Raw genomic sequence first — 24255 nt, 5'->3', positions numbered from 1 at the left:
ACAGATTCTGTTCCTTTCCTGCACAGGTCCCAGGAACTTTTCTCTATGTTGGCAGCAACAGTTGCTAGGATAACCAGAGTGTTTTTTTTTTTTTTTTTTTTTTTTAAGTCATCATGGGTTTATGCAACATCCTAGTGTGTATGTAGTCGGGGTAAGGCCAGATGCTTATTAACACCAGGAGTTAGATGATACACACATTTGAATGAACATTTTGAAGAATGGAGGTTCAATGCAGTCCTTCCATTTTGAGTGTAATAAGACATTTCTTTATGTTCATGGTATGTTGAAAACATGTCCCTTTTTAACCTTTAGTATCAAGAAATTCACTGACATGGAGTAAGTGAAATGAATTAAATATCCATATAGCAATCCAATCACAAACCCTCTTGTGTTGTTCTTGTTATAAATTATCGTGAATATGCCATATAGTAAAGAACATGCGGTAATACAAAACTCTTGTTAAAAGTGAGAATTTAAAAGTAATGTAGATAATTTTAATCATTAAATTGGTAAACTGATTTTATGTGACTTGTCTTCTAGCAGGCAAAAGATAACCATATGATGTCTGCTTTAATTTTCTGAATGATTTTTCTTTCTATTAGTCTTATAAGCATTGCCTAGTTGGGAAGGCTAACAATTAAATACTTTCAACTTCTTGAGTTGTTTGTTTCCAGACAGTTTATTACTATCAGGAATGATTCATCTTGCAGCTCAATCTTACTTTTACCCTGTGGCAGTGATGCTTGTCTGATTCTGTAGTGAGTAGACTTAGGTAACAAAACCCAGAAACTTTTTAATAGAGAACTGTTCATTTTTTGACAAATTAATTTTAGCTCCCTGAAGTATCTTCCTGTGGGTTAGGTGAATACCTGCCCTGACATAGCACATAAGGTCAAGCTGTGAGATTTCAGGAAGAAGGGCCTAGAAGGAGCATCACTTAAGACTGGCATAAGCTGTCGTGGAACTGCATGGTATCCTCTTGAAGATGCGACCGTTCCCTAAGATGTGCAGTCAACTCCCCTGGCCTGCAATTAGTAAGAAGAGCTACCACCTAGGCATGGTTTTATATCCCTCACTTTGTGAAGAGGCTAATTGAATTCTCCTATCCAAAATGGATATGGACTATTTTTATATGGCCACCCAAATTAAAACTGATGTTTCTTAGTAATGTGTAACTAATATGTAGCTGGAACTTAATCCCCTCAAAGTGCACTTGCAAAGTCCCCTGCACTTGCAAAGCTGTGATGTGTTTTAGTGTACACACACTGCCTTCATAGTTCTGTTCTTACAAAAAAAATAAAAAGTTGATTTTATATGATTTTATTTAATATATTATGGAGACATAAAATTGCGATTAAGACAGCGTTTGTCGTTTTGAGTTCGGGAAGGGGCCTGTAAGCTCAGCCCACAACCCGCAGGCTGCCCCCTTAGCTGCGTGCTCAAGAGCGATGAGCCACGAGGTGGCGCCTGCATCCTGCTCATCGCGCGCTTCTCTCCCGCCTGCTGCCTGCTCCTGGGCTCCTGAAACTGCTTCTTTAGTAAATCCTGCTGGGGAAGAACGCTTACGAAGATGGTCGCTTATTTTTAAATGATAGTCTTTAAGGCCTCTTACTGAATTACATAAGATTATTTGAATATAGTGTTCACTGCTGCTTTTAAATCCAGTATCATGTTTGTTTGTTTGTCATCGGATTTTCTTATTCCATTCTAGTGGAATTTTAAATTGCTTTAAAATTAAATAATTGCTCATGTAAACAATTATTTGTAATAATATCAATAATAATTATTAATTAAAAATAATGTTGTAAGTAAGTTTTAATTTAAATAATTGCTTGTGTTGGACAACAAAAAAAAAACTAAAAAATAATTGCCTGTATAAATGTGCTTCATTTGGTTCAGCGCTTTTTTTTTTTTTTTTTTTTCTTTTTCCCTTCCCAGGAGGGCAGGGAGGGAATAAACTATAGATCTGTAACACATTTTAATACAGGCATAACTATCCATTTTTTGATGAGTACTCATACTTTTGTAAAAAAAAAAAAAATCACTCATCCTGGTATTGACATATTTATACCCATAAATAATTCCTGTGTGGACCAGCCTAGAGAGTGACTGAAATCTTGTTTGATCACAGATCAGTCACTGTGGCAAGGCAAGTGTTGTAGCTCCTGTTCCTCATTCATCAGTCTCTGCACTAATTACCTTCAGGTCCAAAGGTCCTGTGGTACACAAACAAGTTACTGTAGTAGGAAAAATTACCATGGGTCAGTTGATGACAGTAAACTGTGTGCATGCTTCTGCCTGGCAGTTTCTTGCCTAAGGAAAATCACAACAGCCTCCCTTTGAATGAAAGGCAGGGAATTGCCTCTTTTTTTTTTTTCTTTTTTTTTTTTTTTTGTATTTCAATGTAGACATTTGCAGGGAAGCAGTTACTGGCATGAAGCTGACCGTTGGGAACTATTTATGATATATTTGGTGTGTGTGAAAGGGCTGCATTGGGCCATTCTTAAAAAAAAACAAAAAACAAAAACAAACAAACAAACAAAAAAACCACCTTCCTCTACCAGATCTTGTATGGTATGACACTGCTATTAAACCATTTTGCTGATAAAATCCAGCCTCATTAGATGACTTTGTATCTGCAAGAGATATCCACCTGTAGCAATTACAAGATACAGACCTGTTCTAATCTGTGATAATTTGGAAATTTTAAATTATTTAAATATCGACTTTAACAAAAATATTATCTGATTTTTATATGTAAAACATTTCATGGTAACTGAGGAATATTTTTATGTTAAATGTAACAGAACTGAGCGATGGAGATGTGTGAGGAGCTTCTCAGAGATGGGACTTGGAAGACTGGCTCTGACTGCAAACAGAAGCTGGGAGCTTGTAGCTGCCAGGGTTATTGTATCAGTGGTGTTTTAATTGGTGCCTGAGTGTTGGCTGAGAGAATTCTCGTTTGAGAAACTAGATTTGGTTTGGACAAGACAAAAACTGGACTTTACTAGCTTACATCAGATTTGTATGTATACCTTTAGTGATAAAAGGAAATATCTGGCAATAAGCCCTTGTAGTGTAAGCCAGTCTTTTGAGAAATTTCCATGCTGAACAAGATAGTATAGAAAAAAACTCATTGTATGGCTCATTTAAAAATAAACCAAAACACAAAACCAACACTAATTAATTTCTCCTCTATTATTAAAACATGTTTTATAACTCTCCCTTATTACCTTTCTTAAAGCATTGTTATTTATTAAATTACCCTATTTGGTTTCCTGGGAAGATAGTAAATCTTTAAGTGCTTTGAACAGAACGTGTAGGAACAACCAACTCCAAAGCTTGTAATGCTTTCTGCTTTGTAGTCAGAAATGGCAGTTACATGAGGCCTTGACCATGAAAGATGTAGAGGACACAATACAGAGTTTTCACCCCTCATAACTTAGTCCTAAGTGTGCAAAAAATCACGGAATTAAAACATTTGTCTTCAGAGTGGATGCTTCAGATTTTTCTGTGGCTTCACAAACTATTGACTTAATAGCCTCTGAAGGACCATGGAGCCTGTTAGCAATAAGTATTTAAGAAAACTTTCCTATAGCAAGCATTAGGACAGGCATACTATACTTTGCTGCTTATTTTACCGTACTGGAGATGGCTAAATGTAATCTTACATTCAGGAGAGCTACATAAAACAAGGGGCTTTTTGTTTGTTTGCTTTTGGTTTTGTTTTCATTCTCTCTATGATTAAAACTGCCAGTTAATATGAACCGGCATTGAACTAGGTACAGAAGTTCACAGATCGAGTCTTCTCCTACCTAAAGATGTTCTTTGGCATCTTTTTAATGTGGGAGGGGAAAACAAAAAAAAATAAAAATAAAAATAAAAAATTGTGATAAAAACACCAGGCTACATTTATGCCTTTGGTCAGTAGAGATGAATTGCTGTTGATGCAGCTGTCAGGAAAGGATAGAAGCAGTAATGGTTTTCATTACCAAAACCTGTGGTCGGGGGAAGAAGGGTGAGTTGCAATCTTCTAACATTCTGAGACCAATTGATTGAAAAATTTCCATATTTTGTTCTTTAGTCCAGGTCAAATCCAGAAAACAACTAAAACAACTAAAACATGCAGCCCAAGTGCTCTAGCATTGGTCTAATATTTAAGAAAGTCTTTTGGTTTGTAAGCTGATTAAGGTGAAAGTGACTGCTCTGTGGGAATCTGTACAAATACATGGCTGCAGAATACCAGATTCTTCAGTAAGTTGTGGCACTGTTGTTACATCTAGTACAGCAATAGTGATTTATACTACAAAAGAATTTTAATCAGTGTCCACTTGTATTAACAAACAAATTTGCAGTGAGAAGTGGATTGTTTGGACCTTTTTTTAATCCCAATTCCAAGGTGTCAAAATGTGTTCTGCTTTCCAGTTGAAACATATTCCTTATGTGTTCTATGTCTCCTTTTATATTAATTCCTTGCACTAGGACAGCTACAGAGTTCTGTCAGATACTTTGTAAATAATGACACATATGTGAAGCTATTATAATGTATTCATGCACAGTCTAGTTTATGGTTTGTCTATATTGAGATCTAGAGTAAACTGAACAGTTTTTTGTTGTTGTTGTTGGTTTTTTGTTGTTGTTTGTTTGTTTTTATGGCTTTGGATCAAAAAGCAAACCTAATCTGTATCAACAGAATAAACAGATTTTTTCCTTATGGGAAAAACAAAACAAAACAAAAACAGTTTATGAAGCATGGCCAAGTCTGAACTCAAGGCCATCTGAATCTTCATTGCCTTGCACTTACTTTGTGCTGTGCAAGTAGAGCATAACAGAGGGCTAAACTACTCTACTAGAATATGTTCTGCAATTCCTTTGAGTTAACTTCTTCCATTCAAAAATTTCAGCCAGTTATAAGATCATCCACCGATACATATTACCTTCTTGTAATTCTGCAGTGCCCCTGTGGAATTTCATAGTGCAGGGATGTTTCAGTATAACACAAGCTAATCAAGGTGAGTCAGGTAGGAAGACGTCACTGCAGCAGGTTGATAAGCCTGATGCTGTAGTCGGGTGTTGTATCTGGGATTCCAAACTGGGACAAGGACTGGAGCTGTCCAGACATTCCTTGGGGACCACACTGGATCCTGCGGCCCAGCAGCCAACAGTTAATGTATTCCTACCATTGTGATTTGGTTGCAGTTAACATTCATTTTTCATGGCTGCAGAATGACTATGCAGTTATCATGGCAGTGGAAAATCTGGTTCTGCTTCCCATTTTAAATGGCACAAGTTCTCTAAAACTGAAATAGTTCAATTATGACCATACAAAGCCCTTCTCTGGAAAACACTTATTTTCCTTTAGTGACTTTTGATGTGCTAACATTTTAACTAAGTGTTCATGTTTGCTGTGTATTCAGTTTATGCCATCAAGGAAAGCAATTTGCTGTAATGCTACTCAAGGCACCCATTAGTAGCAAACAGCAATCTGTGTTTTTAGAGAACCAAGGCTGTTTTTTCAGAAAGGGAGTCATTCAATTCTGCCTTAATCCCCTACCCAGTAAAGCTTATCTTCCAGGTGTTATTCCTGACTAGTTTACTGATATTGGCTTCTCAAAAATGTTTAGCAGATGAGAGTCAAATTTAGATCAAGTTGCTGGTAATATATTTAGAAAAATACAGCATGGTATATATCTATATAAATGTCAGATCTCAAATATTTTTTGGATAGAAAAAATATAGCATAACAGAAAAAAATCCCATACGAAACATGCTAATATTTTCTGTTGTGTGCTTTGAGCATCTTAGTGTAAAGAGAAATGTTTGGTTTAAAAACCTTGCTCCTAAAATCTCCATGAAGTTTATTGCAGTCTTTCCCTATAGAATCTTTGAAGCAGATACCATTGACAGTGAATGGTAATGCACATTTTCGTGACACTGATACTTTGAACTCCAAATGCATTAAATCCTGCAGCTTCAGAGTCTCTAAAGTCTGTATTATCAGTAGATGTGCATGACCTGATTTCAGGACCTGATCTGACTGAATGGAATGAATGACTCCACAGAAGTGCTCTGACTCAAGTAGAACTCCTGGTGAAATGACACTCCAATCTACAGTTTGATGCCCGTATAATTATTTCAAAAGTTGAAATTTAGTTAGGAAAAGCATACAGAAAATATAAAATTATATTTTATATACGAGAGTATACGCTTGGCTCAGTTGTCACACCAACTGAGTTTTACAAAGACTTTACCTGCTTTTGTGACTAAAGCTCAATAGACTTTCTCTGATCAAGCTAGAATATGTTCTAAGTGGAGTAAAAAATATTTTTAATCAGTTTATTGAAAAGATGTATTTAGGTATTCAGTTGGGTTTTAGAACAACTGCGTTGGAAAGTGTCTTGGAAGAACACTGCTTCAGTCTGGTCACGCTGCAAATTTAAGCAATCTCTAGCTTTAGGGTACCTCCAGGAAGAACAAACTTATTCTTCAGTTGTTACAGTTCTTTTTCCCTGCACACGTGTGGAAAGAGATGAGCAAATTTTGAAAAAAAAGCCCACAACTGATCAGATACACAAAATGATTTCTTCTAATCTTCACCATCATGTGTAACATGTGTAATCAGCAAGCTGAAATTAAAATATCTGCAACCTCTGCCCTTCCAATCAATCAGGAATTAAACCTGAAAAGAATGTGCTCTAGTGGAAAAAAATCTTCAGAATAAATCTGAATGCTTCCATCCTTTCTATTAATCTTTCCCCACTAAAGCAAAATATGTACGCCTGGTTAAAAAGAACACAAACAAATGTAATTAAAGTACTTTTTTTTTTTTTTTAAATTCTATTTGTCTTTGTCAGATGTTAAAGTAATGCTGATTTAGAAACCTCAGACTTTTTGACAGATGGCAGTGGAATAGATATATTTCACATGCAGCAAATCAGCAGAGTGGGTAGTTTATTCATGGAAAACTTGAAAGCCATTCTGTGCACATGCTACCTACATGAACTTTCAGAGTTTAACAGAAAGATAGCATCTTGCAGAGTAACCACAGAGCATTACTGGTGGGAGCATTTACAACATTATCCTACAGCAGTACTGTCTTTTAATCAGTTGGCTTTGAGGGACCAAAATTGGCTTGATGCAGAGAATTTTTAGAAATCTCATCATAAACATTTCCTACACACACCTGTTTCATTGTCATTTGAAGAGTCCAGTGACAAGCAATGGTATTGACTCTTTGCACAGTGCAGTACTCACTAGGAAGTGCTTTTGTTATAATCCAGGCTTTTCTGCTCTCTGGGTTAGAAGGCCCCTGGTAAATTCCCTTCCTGTTAGCTACATTTGAGTAATATTCACTATGAAGAGAAGAATCAATGCAAATGGTAATCCTTCAAAACAGCTGAGACAGTACTGCATGCCAGAGGGCTGAAAAAATGTGAATGAGCATTCTGTGATTTACCAGCGAGGTCTGTTCTTTCAGTGCAAGTATTTAATCTGCTGACAAGGAGATAAGGGACTCTGTACAGCTTAGAGACCAACCTAACATCGCAAATAAGATGCAATTGAGTGTAACTTTGGAAGTAACTATAATGCAACGTAATGAATATTTCCTCTGTCTCTAGTTCTGTGTGTACATTTCTAAAGAATGCTGCAAGGTCTTGCATATCAGTATGTTCAGGAAGAAAATTTTGTTTTGGAGCATAAACAACCTTTAACATTTTCCCTCTCCCTGTTAAAAAGTCTAGAATTTTCATTTTCTAAGTTTGCGAAAGAATAAGGTCAGATGCAGTTTTCTCCCTAATCAAAGCCTACTCAAGTGCCCAGTTGCCTACTTCATTTACTTCCCATCCATATCCACTAGACAGAACTTGTAAATGCCACAATGAATGAAGAATGCTCATTTTCCATCTTCAAACTCAGCATTTCTATATTTATGACAATTCTTCATAATATACGAGAAATTTTCCTTTGTTTTGTGATTTGCATGAAGTTACGAAACCCTGCACTGTGCAGTCTTTCTCCTGGTTAGAACCAAATGTGAGTAATATCACTGATTACAACATGCACATGTTTTTTTTTGGTGGTGATTACTTAGTTGTGGTAACATTTTGAATGCTTAACTAACTGCAGTCCTCCTAAGCCCAGTAACTAGTAGAGACTTAGAAGTAGGAATTAAGTCTATTTCTATCGGAAGTCCAGGTTAGGGCTGAATGAGAAAAAAAAGAAAAAAAGAAAAAGAAGAAAGAATTTACTAACTCCAAGTGCAGCTTCTGCACTGTAAACTACCATTAGAGCAATGCTCAATGAAAGTGTACAACAACTTTGATACCAGGTTGGTATCAAATTTATTTCAGGAGAAGCAAAGTCTAGTTCATAAAAATGTCTCTACATACATATTTACACATATGCACATGGCCATGTAAGTATTAGTGAGGTATTAATCAGCTTTGGACTTTGCAAATGATTGATACAGTTGGAAAAAACAGATGAGCTTGGGGCATACGAACCCTTCTTCAGTTCTGTGTATCATGCATACACATTTTGTTGAATAATTTTAGTTTCCATCTACTGAAGTAGTTCTCACGATCCATGCTTAATTTAAACTTGCCTATAGCAAAGAGCATGAAGTCTTTTGAAAAACCCCAAATAAAACTGAAGAGAGTTGCATGGAAATGACTTTTCTTTTTAGTCTTTAAAAGCTAGCTACAAGGTGAAGACTGCAGTATGCTGGATACTCCTCATGCAGTCCATGTAAACTCTGCAGCCTTCCTCTGACAGCCATATGTACGCCTTAGTATTAACTTCATGGAGCAACTCTTGAAAAGAGAATGTGCTTCAAACAGCTGACTTCTTCACTGGGATTATTAGTAGGATGCCAGTTCTAACTGGAGGTCAGCACCGTGTCAATGATCTGTTAGGACCAGATCACGTTTCATGTTGGCCATGAGACATTTATGAGGTCTAGCAGCCATAGATCTGGGCCAAATTAATATGAATAACCTTTATGTGGAAGGCTGTGTGTCTTGTTCAGTGCATCATCCTGTTGCCTGAAACTGTGGACTTAGAGATCCAGGACTAAATTAAATAAAAACAGTCCAATGAATGTCCAATTTTACTCAATCATCCAAATATATTATGATATTACAGCACTGTGGAGAGATATACTGTAGTTGAGATCATTGTGACTGTTAATTTTCAGCCTTGTTGCCAAAGGATGTTCCTCTGGAAAGGATCACAGGGATTGTAGAAAAGCATTATTTGAAAGGCAATTAATTTTATTTAACTCCAGACTGATAAACAAAGAAAAAAGAAAAACAAAAAAAAAAAAGAAAAATAATGTTTATAACAGTTTGATGTTATTTCCATAAAAAGTGCTTCTCTCCTTAAACATGCACAAAAATGCATTCAAACAACAATGTCAAACAATTATTGCAAATCTGGTTTGTTTGCTTGTTTTTTAAACAAAACATAACAGCACAATAGTGTGATGAAGATCTTTGTTGTTTCCTGGTCAGTTTTATTTTTTCTTCTTAAATATCTGATGGCATACCTGGTCTTCACACGTCAATTCCTGCAGTATTAAAACAATTGGTAAGAATATAGTGGTACAAGTTGCATACCCAGCAGCTCTCCCCAGAAATTACTACAACTGTGCCACTGCATTACAAAGATATGCTTATGAAAAAGAGAACACAAGGAAAGAATAGTGAATTATATGTGACCAGTCAGCAGGCATGCACACATGTTGCAGTAATTAGATTTTGACATGTGACTTGAGCTCTACAAAGAATGAACTTGAAAAATGCATAAAAATTGCTCTTTAATGGAAGGCTTTTTCATGTTCAATTATTAAAACAACATACTGTAATAGTTTATATTTCACATTACCTCATAATTCATGAGAAATACTGAAACAGGGAAATTTAAACCAAACAAACAGAAAAAAGGAGGGTGCTTCAAAAGGATGGGGACATTTGCTTCAGAGATATGCCCAGCTGTATTTCAGTGGCCAGATCAATACAGGATTTTTGCCCAGTATTGCAGCTGATCTCTTGAAGTGTGGCACACGGTGCGCACACCTGCACATTGCAATGCACTCAGCTGGGTTAGTCTTCTGACTGCCGGATATGACTCGAAGGTGAACCGAAGCTGGCCTTTTGACCAGAAGTGGCCCTGACCTGCCATGGAGTTTCTGAAGACTCTTGTGAGAATCTGCTTGGTCTCTCTGCTTCCCCCAGTCTTAGGCTGAATGCTGGAGCCAGCATGTAGCATCTTTGTTAGGTCAGCTTTTGAATATGTGAATATGTATTGAAATAGGTTTGAAAAAGTGCTCTGGACAGTTGACTTTCAGTTAGGTGACAGATGGTTTTTATAATTCATTGCCTCGACCTTTCAAGCATACAGACTTCAGGCAATGTGTCTAGCTGTACCAACTACCTGCAGCGTAAACTTGTCAAGGCGTAGATATCTAGATGCATATAATGAGATAGAAATTAATACATACTTTTCCATAATCTTTCTGCACCCACCTACTTCGCCATCCAACATTGTCTTGCCCATTTCTTGATTGTTCTCCCAAGAAACTCTGGAATCATATCATTTACATTCTCTGTTATTTTGAAATCGTTCCATGCTCCAGTGACTGCTCATTTCCTGCATGGCCCTTCTGGCCTCTCTGGGGCTCAGTGTGTTTGTCTTTGGGCCCCAGTTTACCATCTCAGATGTCTGAATGTTTTATCTTTTTATTGTACTAACACAAGATAATTGCAATGTAGGTTGCTTGCAGGATCCTCTTGAGTATCCAGAGAATGATTTCTGATCTGGATCACTGCATAGTTCCTGCATAGTACTTCTTTCATTCTTTCAGGACGAAAGTAACATTTTTCTTGCTATCTTTTACCTATACTTTCTTTTCTTTTCTTTTCTTTTCTTTTCTTTTCTTTTCTTTTCTTTTTTTCTTTTCTTTTCTTTTCTTTTCTTTTCTTTTCTTTTCTTTTCTTTTCTTTTCTTTTCTTTTCTTTTCTTTTCTTTTCTTTTCTTTTCTTTTCTTTTCTTTTCTTTTCTTTTCTTTTCTTTTCCTTCCTTTTTTTTTTTTTCCTTTTCTACCAGTGATTAAAGGAGAATGAGAAGACGTTAGAGGTGCAACGTAACAAGAAGGGTTAATAGCCAGAGGGCAGCGGACTGGAGCAAAAAAGGCACTGCAGGATTTTGTCTTAATTGGGAGCAGTTGGAAAGAAATTGAGCATTCCTGAGATGTAGCAGAGGGGGGATTTTCTTAGAGTTCAGAGATCAGAGCTGTCTAAATAAAGACCTTTCTAACTAGAATAAGTAACAAAACCTTTGAAATGGAAGAACTGAATTTTGTTGCAGTCTGTTATGCACTATGTGTCTGTATATCAGCCCTTACCAGATGCAACTGGTCTCCTTCAATCCAGTGCTTCCAGCCTCGGTTTTTCTTTTCACCTTTCTGAACACATACCAGTTTGTCACCGTCCCAGGTCACTAGTGTCTGCATGAATCAAGTAATTAGCTCAGATATGTTAACAAGAAACTTACAAATACATGAAAATAAGTTCATTCAATCAAACAATGAGAAGAAACAATTACAGTTTCTTCCTACCATTCCCTATTTTCCTCCTAAGAAAATATAAATCAACCAGTCATCCAAAACCCTGAATGCTTTCAAGATGACATCACTGTTTTGATGTCAAGCTTTTACAGTATTTTGTAGTGAATTTCTGTGTATTTCTTTACATACACTAAGGTAGCATTCATATCACCCAGTGAATTGCTGAGCCCTTTTTTTTTTTTTATGAAAGTGATTTTTTTTTCTTGCTGTTTAAAGTCACTAATAAAAAGATCATAAGGTTTCATGAGTGAAGATCTGCGGGCTTATACCAGATAGTGCTGTGCGAGCACTTCTTATAGCTCTGCATAAAATAACAAGAGGAAGTATATGTTAATATAATCTTGTACAATACATTTATTTACTTTATATCATCTTCCCTGCACTTTCACAAGAGGGCTTTAAACAGAGATATCATGAGCCAAAGAGAGAAAGAAACTTTTACAGAGGAATTTTAGTTGAGTCACTGGTGCATCGAAGGTGAAGGACAGGGGTCTGGATGTGAGCTCCAGGTGGAACAGTGACAGATGCAGGAGCGACTGTGTGACTTAACCTCCATTCTAACTGTGCATGTGGATGGCACAGCACCGCTCAGCTGTTGAACATACTCATATGAGGTCAGAAAGACATAACAGTATTAGTGCTCAGAGATGATAAATAAATAAAAAAGGAGGTCAATAGATTTGGAGACTAGTCCACTAGTCTCCACAAGAATCTGGAGAATGTGATTTGCCAAAGTGTACAGATTCATGAGATAGCTGCAACTTTGTGGGCAACATGAAGTTGAAGGATTTAGACCTACAGTGAAAAAAGTTTAAACTACTTCTTGCTCTGCGTTATAGAGGTCATACTTGAATTTCTCCCTTCAAAGAGGTCAACAGTAGCTTCCTCAAATATACTATCCCATACAAAGGCTTATTTGACCTAAAGGATCTTGTTAATGCTAGTGCTATCTATCAGAACAAATTCCAGCTATTGGGAAAATACTCACTGGAAGTTCTGGTATCCAAAAATTCTAGGAGCTCTATGTGGTTAATTCATCTTTTGATTATTCCTTTATGGGGGTGTCTTATTTCCTTTATGGGGGATTATTTCCCCTATGGGGGAGTCTTTCTGGAACATCTTTTGTAAGAAGAGAGGCTGAGAGATCTGGGAGTGTTCAGCCTTGAGAAGAGATGGCTCAGAGTGGAATCTCATCAATGTGTGTAAATACCTAATGGAAGAGAATGAAGATGAGGGAGCCAGACTCTTCTCAGTAGTTCCCACTGACAGGACAAGAGACAATGGACGCAAATTAAAAGACATGAAATCCCATCTGAACACAAGAGATTGCTTTTTAACCATGCGGGTGATCAAACACTGGCAGGGGTTGCACAGGGAGTTTCTGGAGTCTCCATCTGTAGAGGCAGTCAAATCCTGACTGGCCCCAGCACTGAGCTATGTGCCCCGGCTGACCCTGCTGGAGTGGATGGGTTGGACTACGCGACCTCAGGAAGTCCCTTCCATCCTTAACCATTCAGTGGTTCTGTGTGATTCAGAGTCTGTCACTAATAGGGTATTGGATACACTGATTCTTGTCCAGGAGCAGGAGGATCATATCTGCAATGAAAAGTTCTCTTTACAGGATGAATTCTCTACTTAGATATGCTACAGTAAATTCAGAGGAACTTCTTTCGAATTGCTCTAGATTTGAACCATTGTAAATTAGGGAGACATTTAACCATGTATCATAGGCAAATCCTCATCAGACCAGTTGCAGTCAGTGGAAGTTCAGTTATTAAAAATCTCCAAGAGTATTGGGAGCCTAATTCATATTCTGGTTCAGTGCTGGTTGATTTATTTCGCTTATGAGGGAGCTTCCTATTAATAACAAGACAAAACTCATTCCATTTCAGTTAACTTCTTTCATACTTACGGTATTTTTAAGCTACACAGTCTTTAAATTATCTATGCCCTCTTTATATTTAAATGTTGTCTAGCAGTTTTATTACCTTTATCTAACTTCAGTGTGTTTGAGGCATTGTTTTGTTAATAAAGTGACCAGAAAATTATTTTAGAGCAGTCCAGAGATCAATGGCATGATGTGTTTCCTCTTTCCTCCTCCTCTTGTTAGAAACAAATAATATAATTTGTTCAGAAAAGAATATTAGGCAAAAGTGATTAAACCAGGTAGGGTAACAACTGTACAAGCTGTGCTTCCTTCCTTCCAAATAATTGGTAATGAAGAGGAAATCAGTAAGTCTGCAAGTGAAGTGATTTTGCCCAGACAGAGAGAAAATGGCTTTGACAGTGACAAAGATTTAAGGATTTAAGGACTGGTGTAACTGATGATTCCTTAGATCCTTAGTAGTGCCTTCAACTGATCTAAAGAGTTGTGGGGGCAAAGGCTTAAAGCACAAACCCCATCACAGGAGTATGTCCCACCCAGTGCTCACTGGAGAAAGTGACAGGAAAAAAATAGACATAGGGATATTTGATACTGGAAAATGGGTCTTATTATTTGATGGCTTGCGGTGCTGTGACTGAGAAATAATTTGGAAGAAGTCATAGAAGTCATAGGAATTACACTGCACAAAACTGATTTAAGAATGAAAAGTGATCCACAGTGAATAAGCAATGCACTCTGTTAAATCTGTGCCACTCCAGTGAAGGATTGTGTGAGTTCAAATATGAGCATGTTATTTATGCTGCCGCTTTCCTGTGGCAATTGCTAAAGCAAGGTGGGCCTTGTTGTCAGTGGGTTTTGATCTGAGCTACTGAGAGTTTGGCAACAAGGTCTGAAACTTTGTTTATTGGGAAGATAATAGTGGTAATGGTGCAGAAGACAGCCTGGAGAAGAACAGGAGAGCTGATTGCTGAGTGGAAGATGTGGTAATTGTCAGAAGAGTTGATAGGGGTAAATTCAGTGAATGATGGCCAAGACAGGCAGGTGGTGCAAGGAGATTTTCAAAACCCTGAAGGGGACAGTCAATGGAAATTTAAGGTCTATCACCCTTTCTACCTTCAAAAATCTTGCTTAAGTATTTTAGGTGTGAGAACAGAAATTAAACAGAAGCATGGAGCTGAATTCGGTAAGTGAATTTAACTGACAGTCATATCTGTTCTCCTTACTGACTTCCCTGACATGGACTGGTTTGAATGCCTCACAAGACTTACTAGCTGATTCTGCTGTAGCAGATAGGGGCTGTGCTAGCACACAATAAGGTCCTTGATCCAAACATTCCTTGTCCACACAGCTCACTGAAAGGTGTCTGAAGATATGCCCATAGTTTCCCACAGGAACTCTGACCTTGGGTTACTCCTCCAATCCTTGAAAGATCAAAGCATGCATTGCAAGGCCTTCTTGCCTGTCACTGCCTGCAGGCCTGCATTTGCACCTGTACCACGGGTAACTTGGCTCACGTTTTCTCCTTGTCCCTTCCCCAAACTAACCTAAATTTAATAGCTGAGTGCACCTGATTTTAAACAATGTCCAATTGTTAAACTGTCCAACTGAGGTTGAGCAGGCTCAGACTACAAGTCCAATATGAACCTAGCCATTCACAGCTGAAAATTTTTATTGACACGGAGAGTATCCTAAAATCAAAATGATAAATTTAGAATTTCTTTAAGGAAGTTACATAGGTAATAATAAACTGCTTTTTTTTTACTTTCTAAATTAAGGGATATCATAGAAAAGCTGAAAAAATCCCCCATCAGAAAAATATTTTATTAATAATTGTCCTCATGTATCTGAGTATGCATCCTAATCTGTATTTATAATAAATGCTTGTAGCAGGAAAGAAAACTGTCTCAAGATGCAAATTATTTGTGCTTTATAAAAATCCACTAATGTCTGTAAAGTTCTGGCAATTAATTTTATCATTTATTCAGCTGTTTTTTGGAACTGCTGGTGCTGATTGCGGTGTAAAGATGAATCAGATGCTACATTTATACCTTAACCACTCGGTTATCGAGTCCTTTGGTATGTTCTTCAAACTCCACTCCCACAGTGTAGTTCAGTTCGTAGTTTCTGAGAGTACTGAGTGTTTTTGTTTTAAAGTTGTCTCCATCTTGAATAATCTCCTTTGTTTGTTTCAGGTGTTTTGCAACCTTACGAGTTGCAAAATCAATATCTGCCAAAAAAACAGAAGAGAGTATCACACAAAATTCCAACATTTGTTACTAAAAATAAAAAAGTCACCATTCATCATTTACATTTACACATCATAAAAATGACACTTTATTTAATGATAAATTAATTTCTCAAATAACCTCTTTACCTGCAATATTTCACAGAGAAAAAGATCTTTTAAAAATAACAACTTGTGTTTGCAAGGCTTTCAACTTGAAAATCTTCCACCGATTTTGCATTTTCTTATTAAGTGGGTATCTGTGGGAATATAATGAGCAGAGCTACAACACGCAACCAGCAGTTAATACATGCTGGCTTCTTAAATTATCTGAATCTCCAGATTTTTTTGGAAGTGAAGTAACAAGACCTACATTTCTTTTTTGGCCTCACTCACGCATGAAGCCGTGGGATGCCAGGAGTGCTATTATCATCCTGTGCCTGAGAGCCTTTCCCTCTTCCAAGCGTGCAGTATAAATCAAGTAGCTCTTAGGCATATGAAGATACTGATATGCGTCCTGCGGGGTTACAAATGTTGGCCACTCCCAACACGAGGTCCTCAGAATAATATTCCTTTTCAGAAAATAAGCATGTTAAAATGACTATGTAATCTATGTGATTTTGACATGTTACTCTAAAGTGGAACCTATAACCTCTGGGAGTATACAAGAAGTTAATTAATTAATTAAAAAATTGCAGAAGTTTTACTAATGAATGAAAGAGAAACAGTCCCATAACCGATATCTATTATAGTTAAAAAGCAGAGACAGAAATAAATTGTAGTTAGATGTTAAAGGAATAATGATTCAAAGTAAAAAATTGAAAAAGTATCAAACTACAGCATTTGGCAATTCATCTTTAATGTTCTGTCTGCATTCTATGCAGTGCTCATCTCCTTAACATCCTTATTTTGTTCATGATGAAGGCTAACGTCATAATGTAAACAACTGCTTGCAACTGAATACATTGAAAGTTATCGAAAGGAGAATATATATTACCATCACAACAGTTTGCCCCAGACAATCCACCTATTGCCAGCTGCATTGCCAGCTGCAATAAATATTTCTGAACAGCTGGCAATGAATCTTAATAAGGTGCTATATGCAAATTAAATAATCTCACATGTTTCTGCAAGAGATTGAAAAATGGTTGTGGCTTTTTAGCCATCCTTTAGTAGTTTTGCATATGAATTAATCATTGTCAGCTCAGCAATGCCACATACTAATGGAGTCCTTTCTGTTTTGGTAGATTCATTATACTACTTGTGAAGTACTAATCGAGTTGAGTGAGAGCATTGGCTTGAGAAGAATTTTTTAACATGGGGAATAATGTTCTTGTTCAGTATTTATATTCAAGACTTCTTGGGTATATTTTATCTACTATGTTGGATTAAAAGTATCTCTGGGTCTGATTTATAACCAGGTAGCATAAAATTTAGGTCTCTCTGAGGAAAAAAAACTGTCTAGACTTCTAAAGAAATGCTATTTCTGACTAATATATTAGTCTTGTAGCTCCTGGAGAAAAATTGGGAGGTTTTATTAAAACATGGTTTTCATAACTGCATGTTGAACAATACAAGCAATAAAGATGATATATTGTTCTATTATAGTAGATTAAAATACTTTGTAACATGTTTACGATAAAACCAAAGTTTCTGGCTTAAAGGGCAAAACTATTCTTTAATTAAAGTATAGAAATACATATTTATTAATTATAACGGTGGATGAATTTAAAAAAAATGCCTCAGAGTGCTTTGAACCTGAGGATTTTAATACTTAAATATCAACCACATGCAAATTCGGGAGAAACAAAGTAGAAGAATATCTTTTCACCTTTTCCAATTCATTTCCTTTCACTGATCACAAGTTAATGAAGAATGTAGTCTGCAAATAACCTATAGTCATATGGATCTTCCTTTTTTTCTTTTTCTTCTTTTTTCTTTTTTTATTTTTTTTCCCACTAATTTAGTGGCAGTTTGTCACTACTATAATGTATAACTCATATATGCATGTATGCACAAAAAATCATGATGTACTAGTGCAAACAACTCCTTCATCCCAACCAGTTGCTGATGTTGTTATTGGGAAAGTAGTTTGAAAATGTAAGAAAGCTCAGTGAGTATGTCTCCATTAGAGTGTGTCCAGGGTAGGCAATGAATCAAAGTATTTCCCAGGAAGAATAAATCTATATTGCATTCCTTATTCTAACACATTCTTTCTCCTTTATCTTAGGCTATTGAGTGGGTCAAGTGCTTTTATTCTTGTGAACTGTTACTTCTTTTTTTAAGCAGCCTTCTCAGTATCAGATGTCTGTAGTCCAGACTCCATTGTAGGCTGAATTCATCCATTTTTCTTCCCGTTTCCATTGGGAAATACAAGATCAGAAGGGGATAAAAAATACACTTTTTATTTAATTTAAATATTTATATTATTTTATTTAATAACAACAAAGTGATAATTTATCCACTGACTGAAATGGTTCTAAGGATGCTGTTAAGATGCATATCTTTACAAGTAACTGTCAAATCCCAGCTCTCTCATATGACATCAATTAGTGTGTACCTTTCTCCTGAAATTCATGATATTATCTTAACTATTATTATTAATATATATATAAATATACCTCTAAGGTGTTTGTGTATAGTACTTACAGACTTTCCTGAAGTCATCAGGCTTTTCTCTGTAAATGTAAAAGCTAAAAACTCAGAATAGGGAAACCTGCCTTTCTTTCTTATATAAGCTGAAGCTTTGAGGAAATAATAAATACTTTCAACAGTTGTTGGTAAATCGTGAGAGTTTATTTTTATGAGTTTTCATGTATTTCTTCTCTGTCCGTCTAAACAGATAAATAAATTAAGACATGGACTCTTTGATGGGACTAAAACTAGTAAAAATTCAGCTAAAGCATCATTTTTTTTCATCTCAGTCAAGCATTTTCTGGTATTTATCCCCAAGTCAATCACTAGTGTAGGCATTGAGGATTGTTGGATTTAGATATCATTACCTGATTACCTGATGTATTAGACTGTTCTTCCTAACAAATACATTATCTTAACTTGTGGAAGATGGCTGCACAGTATATTACTGATTTTGAACCACTGAATTGTTTTTATAATCTACATAAGTAGCTATTTTTGTATCTGAGCAAACAAGTTCTCTAGCTCTCCAATAACTTGAATCAAAAACTTTTGGACAAAGCTCAAGGAAGCCACAAATCTGATCTTGACTTTGGATGAAAAGTACAATGTACTTTGACTTGAAAAATCTTTTTTATCATTATAACTCTTAGAGTGGCATCTGCTACTGTAAAAAGTCAGAGCAAGATGAAGATCAAATGCTCAACAGAAGACATATATCAATGACCATTAGATAGAAAACAATGAGACAACAGCTGGGAATGAGAAGTGTGTAAGCACAACTGGGCCCGTGAGGGCTGTCCACTGTAAGCATGAAAATAAAATATCTAAATATAGAGTAATATCTTTGGCTACAAATTTTCTTATGTTTAATACTTAGATCACTGTAATTGCAAGTACATTTCAATTACTTCATTTTCAATGTGATTGACAAACCCTTATGCCACAAGGCACAATACAGAAATAAATTTTTTTCCATTAATTTTTAGAAAGATTTTACATATAACAAAAGCATTTTATCTATATATCTATATAGTTAATATTTTTTATTTTACCTAAAGCAACCATGTAGCCTTCAAAGTTTTCATTGGATTCCATTTCCCACGTCCCATTGTAATCAGCAGGCATGGTGGCAAGAGCTTAAAACCAACTTCAGATCAAAAGGTAAAGCTGGAAACAGGACCTGTTAGGAGAGCATTTTATAAACCTTCTCATATCCTTTTTTTTTTTTTTTAAGGTTTATGGTTTTCTAGATAATACAGTTTAAGGGTCAGAGTGATAACCGTAGAAAACTTCGCCTTCATTAACAAAGTTCAGTTGAACAGCTGGCAGACAAGGATCACTTCTGAAATATGTAGTAATACAGGATATGATTTTACAGTGACCTTTGTAAAGAACTACTAGCTATTATGGGATACCTTCGAGATATATTGAACACAGTGGCAAATTGTACAGCACAGTTAAAGTTCCCAAGGTGAATTCTTTTTTTCAGTTCCTTTCTAGGTGTGACATTTCCCTGTGAAGAACCAACCTTACAAAGCTGACAGACCCAGAACTCCCATTTAAAATTGATGGAAGTCTTGAAAGTGTAAAAAATGCAAGATAAGACAGAAAAGGAAATATTTCTGTTGAAAATATATTTGCTTTCCTTTGATTTTCAAATATTTATATACCAAGAGCTGTGCTTACACCAACTTTGATTTAACAAAATCATTGGCTACTCTGCAGCAAGTTTAGCAAATGTACAATAAATCAAAGTAAATCATAATTAGTCTCAATCCTACCCTATTAATTGCTTTTAATTACTCTGAAACATAGCAGCTTGTGTTAGGAAGGTATTTTTCATCCAGCAGCACTACATTATTGTGGGGAAAAGCACAGATGTAAGTTGTGCAAATAAGCACATTCAGAATGTGTCTGAATAGAGACTTTGAACGTGCAGTAGAACTTTATAGGAGATTAAAGTAAGCACTAAAAGCAACTTAATATGAGCTAAGGCTTTAAATTCTTTGGCTTTAATTAATCAAGGTAACTTATAGACAGCTGTACAAATGGAACAATTGAAGTGATCAGGAGTCCAGTGCTCCCTGCTTTTTCTTCTCTCTTTCTTCTTTTTTATTTATTTATTTTTTAACAGGGATATTATTAAAATTTTTGCTAGAAAAATATAAAGATCTAGAACTCCAACCCAGAAATAAGGAAATTCAAAAGTTACTGTTCTTACAATGTCTTCTGTATGCTTTTACTTTGTTAAAATGTAATTCTCCGCAGAAGGCACTTTAGGACTCCACAGAGGCTGGAAATTTGTACAGAGGTTAAAAAAGAAAAACTATAAAAGTTAAGAGTTGCTAGGAGTTCAGTGCTTAAAATACCTTTGAGTGATACTTAAAGAGCTCGTTTAAGAGAAGGAGAAGTATTTGATCCCTACTTACAGAAGATATTAAGAGGGCTTTCAATCAGACACAGGGTTAGGAAACTGAAGTGATTGAAAGCTGAAGAATTCCTGCATGAATGTGCATAGGACGATATCTGCATTCGTAACCGTATAGTTCGTCTACAGACCAGTTTGCCAATGGAACTTGGTAAACTAATCACTGTTTGAGATCACTGCAGAAGGTTACTTTCTAAAACATGTGCCTCATTTCAAGCACAAGTTACTGGGCTGAACACATATGTATTTGCTTCCATTGTAAGAATTTTGAGATGAAACACTATCAATGATGTTATGCAGAAAGTCAAATTTGAAATGCTCTGTTCTTAAAACATTGTTCTACCATGATATTATGTAATATTTGTGCAATAGGCTTGACTTCACCTGTCTCTGTGTACTTTCTTTCTTAGTCTACACATTACATCAATATGCATAAATACAGTCCCATTATTTATGCATTTTATGTAGATAGTGAAAGATTCTTTTAAAACAAGGAAAAGAAAATGTTATTACTCCCAAGTCAGCCACTCACAAACACTCAAAATCAGCTGTATAAGCAACATCACTTCAGTTGCCTTGTGCACATGCATAATAATCTCTAAGAGCATTATCACACTGTTTTTCCAACTGGAAGTTATTCCCTCCATCAATGCACTACAGGGATGATCAATTTATAAGCAGCTACTCAGTATATCTCCAAATGCCTAGTGGTGGATGTATAAGAAGGAATGAATCAAACTGAATGTGTACATTCACCTTCTAAAATCAGAGCATATGCTAGAAGCTCATGGTGACAGTTTTTATATGCTCAATGATTTTAGCTCTGAGGTAGTTTGCTTTCTCTCTAACAGTCATTTTGACAAGATGCGGAAGTGACCGAAACTGTATCATGTGATGTGATTATCAATAATCAACATATATTATGAGCTACTAAAGAAATAGATGGTTCCATTACTGTAGATATGCAAAGCTAGCCACATTCAGAGAACACAAATTATGAGATAAGATAATGCTGTACATATAAGGCCTTAATTAATTAATAGCATATACATATAATTGTACAGGTTTTCACAATTCTGCTTTGTTTGTGTCCATCCCTTATTATTTTATTTTTAAATAACTTTTTTTTTCTATGTGTGTATTTTGTAAACTCCCTATTAGGACCTCTCTAAGCACAGGTTTATTCAACGAAATGGAAATAGCTCTTGTGAGCCTTTCAGGTGAATAAGCAACTGGCTTACAGACACTAAATTTAACCAATCAAGGAAACATCTAAGTTGGGAATTAATAAAACATGAATTATTGACTTGACAGAGTTCTGTGATGCTTCATGAGCTTTTAAAGAGCATTGTGTTAAGATCCACAAAGAGAATTTTTAGTTTACGAATCAATATCTTGATAGGCAATAAAACCTCTACCACATTTAAATGCCTGCCTAAATCATATGGAGCTAATAGACAGTGCAGATGTTGTTAACACAAATTTATAAAAGCCCCATGTGGATAATTTTAAGTCCGCAGATCACTGACCCACTGTATTGACAGTGTTCTTTTGCGACTGTGCCTTGCCAGTTATACTGGCCAGCCTCTCGTTGCATTTTAGCTTTAAAATTCTGACATATTATCAACTTCAAATCTTAAGAATTATTCTATTTGATCTGTGTTTATTGTTTATGCAGCACATACACAGAGAAAACCTCACAAATAGAAAAACAACATTTCATTCCTATGTCATGAGTATGCATTTACGGAAATGAAGAAAAGGTGTCCTCTTTTACTTGTCATGATAATCATGTTCTCAGCACCCATTCCTTGCAAGATCACCAGTAAACTCAGTTGGCATGCCATGTATAGCATGTACAGAATCTTGGGAATGGGAGGAATTAGGTGTATTTTTTCATGTTTTCCAATATGTATGTGAAAAACAAAGGCTCTGGGCTCATAGTTTGTGTGTCAGGTTTCAACCAGGGATAAGTTTTATGGCCAAGTAATAAGACCTTGGAAATAAAACAATGTAATGAAAAGACAGAAGACTGTACATTGTTAAAGCCTGAGTAACTTTGACAGTATTTAGTTGTGTGTGAAGAAATGAAGATGGCATTTCTTGCCTTTGTCTTATGAATCAATATTGATTACTGGCAGTTTGAAAAAGAACATCTCATAAAAAAGCCTGAACTGACAGGACTGAGATGTGAGGCCCAAGCCTTGTTTCTGTGGAATGAGTCAGCAGTCATGAAAGACACTTCAAACACTTGCCTCCAGTTCCTCTCATGGTATCCAAGTCCTGCCCAGATGAAAAATCCTATAAGGGTGTCTGAAAGTGTTCAGCCTTCTTGCTAGCTGAAAGAGCTTGTGGTGCACTGTCCTTGAGAAAGCTTATGCAGCAAGACACTTTTAAGAGAACTGTGGAAGGAACAGAGGCTACTGGTAAAACAGATTTTTTTTCTGTCAACTTCTGGGCATGTCGTTTTGAAGAGACAGTAGTATGTTTTCCACTTTGTCCTTACCTCACTTTCATTTTCCTTTAAAACTATCTAATATGTATATGTATCACAGGAGAAAGAATGCCTCGTACTCCACTGATCAGGCCCCACGCTCCACATGCTTACCAGCAGGGACTTTTGCCTATGGTTATTTGGTTGCTCTTTAGCACATAGAAATATGGCAAGCTGCTAAAGTTGTTCTCAGCAATTGAATTCCCCTAAAAGATTCAGACAGAAGGAGCATGGTCATAGACACCTATTATTATTTTAAACTTGTTACCACATGTGAACTCATGTTTATTTTCATTTTTATGAAAATTAATTGCTTGAAATGTATTCAGTGATGGCTGCTACTGCAAAAACTGTCAGAGGTGCTATCTCACCAGGCTTGGGGCTCTCTTTAGCACAAACACGAGCGGTCACATTATGACAACTAAAAGTAACCTGGAGGGAGGCAATCCGCTTCTTGTCAGTATGCAAAATGCCTAGCAGGCCTTGGGGATTCAGCTGGATTAAGACAGGTGTGAGCTATGGGGCAGAAAATTTACTAAGAAATGGCAGGAGCAGTAGGAGAGAGAAGTACAGCAGAAGAGGACCAAATTAAAAGCATCATATGCAAAATGAGCTCAGCAAACAGCAACTGGTTGCCCAGTTATTAATGGTTGCTGTCGCCCAATATCAAAGGGCACTAAACTACCTTGGATAATCTTAGCTCACAAGCTTTCTTGCCAGGTCTGATACAACCAGGTATAATCAAGCCTGCCTCACCTTCTCAGGCTTAATTAGAGTCTTGGCTTCTACTTCTAAGTTTGCTTGTCTGTTCAGGTCTGGACCCTACAGAGAAGAATAGAAAGTTTGACCAGTTGCACATATGGTTGTTGACTAAACACTTATTATTTAATGTAAATTCTTAGCTGATCATGCCCAAGCAGAACTCTGAAGCAACAAAAGGGTTGTTGACACCAAAAAAAAG

At 36.3% G+C, this 24255-nt stretch overlaps 1 protein-coding gene across 1 annotated transcript; it reads right to left on the bottom strand.

The window, feature by feature from the left end:
• Positions 1 to 9377: 9377 nt before the first annotated feature.
• On the bottom strand, positions 9378 to 19497 carry RBP2 (retinol binding protein 2). The gene is made up of 4 exons (XM_040567075.1): positions 19425 to 19497; positions 15560 to 15738; positions 11405 to 11506; positions 9378 to 9568 (listed from the first exon to the last, which is right to left on the bottom strand). Exons 1-4 carry the CDS (start codon positions 19495 to 19497, stop codon positions 9515 to 9517), a joined length of 408 nt encoding a protein of 135 aa, XP_040423009.1. The 3' UTR covers positions 9378 to 9514.
• Between the last annotated feature and the right edge of the window lie 4758 nt (positions 19498 to 24255).

This window comes from Cygnus olor, chromosome 9 (assembly GCF_009769625.2).
Source record: "Cygnus olor isolate bCygOlo1 chromosome 9, bCygOlo1.pri.v2, whole genome shotgun sequence".
NCBI classification, from domain to species: domain Eukaryota; kingdom Metazoa; phylum Chordata; class Aves; order Anseriformes; family Anatidae; genus Cygnus; species Cygnus olor.
Note: the sequence above shows the minus strand (reverse complement) of the source record. Positions and strands in the feature narration are given on the sequence as shown.

What these genes read in the sequence shown, in the direction of transcription:
- RBP2 (XM_040567075.1), bottom strand. Translation starts at nt 19,497, where the DNA reads ATGCCTGCTGATTACAATGGGACGTGGGAAATGGAATCCAATGAAAAC. An exon ending in TCGATAACCGAGTGGTTAAG is followed by an intron (nt 11,507 to 15,559) that starts GTATAAATGTAG and finishes TGATTCATGCAG; the next exon opens with ACACTAGTGACCTGGGACGG. An exon ending in AAGGAGACCAGTTGCATCTG is followed by an intron (nt 9,569 to 11,404) that starts GTAAGGGCTGAT and finishes TTAATACTGCAG; the next exon opens with GAATTGACGTGTGAAGACCA.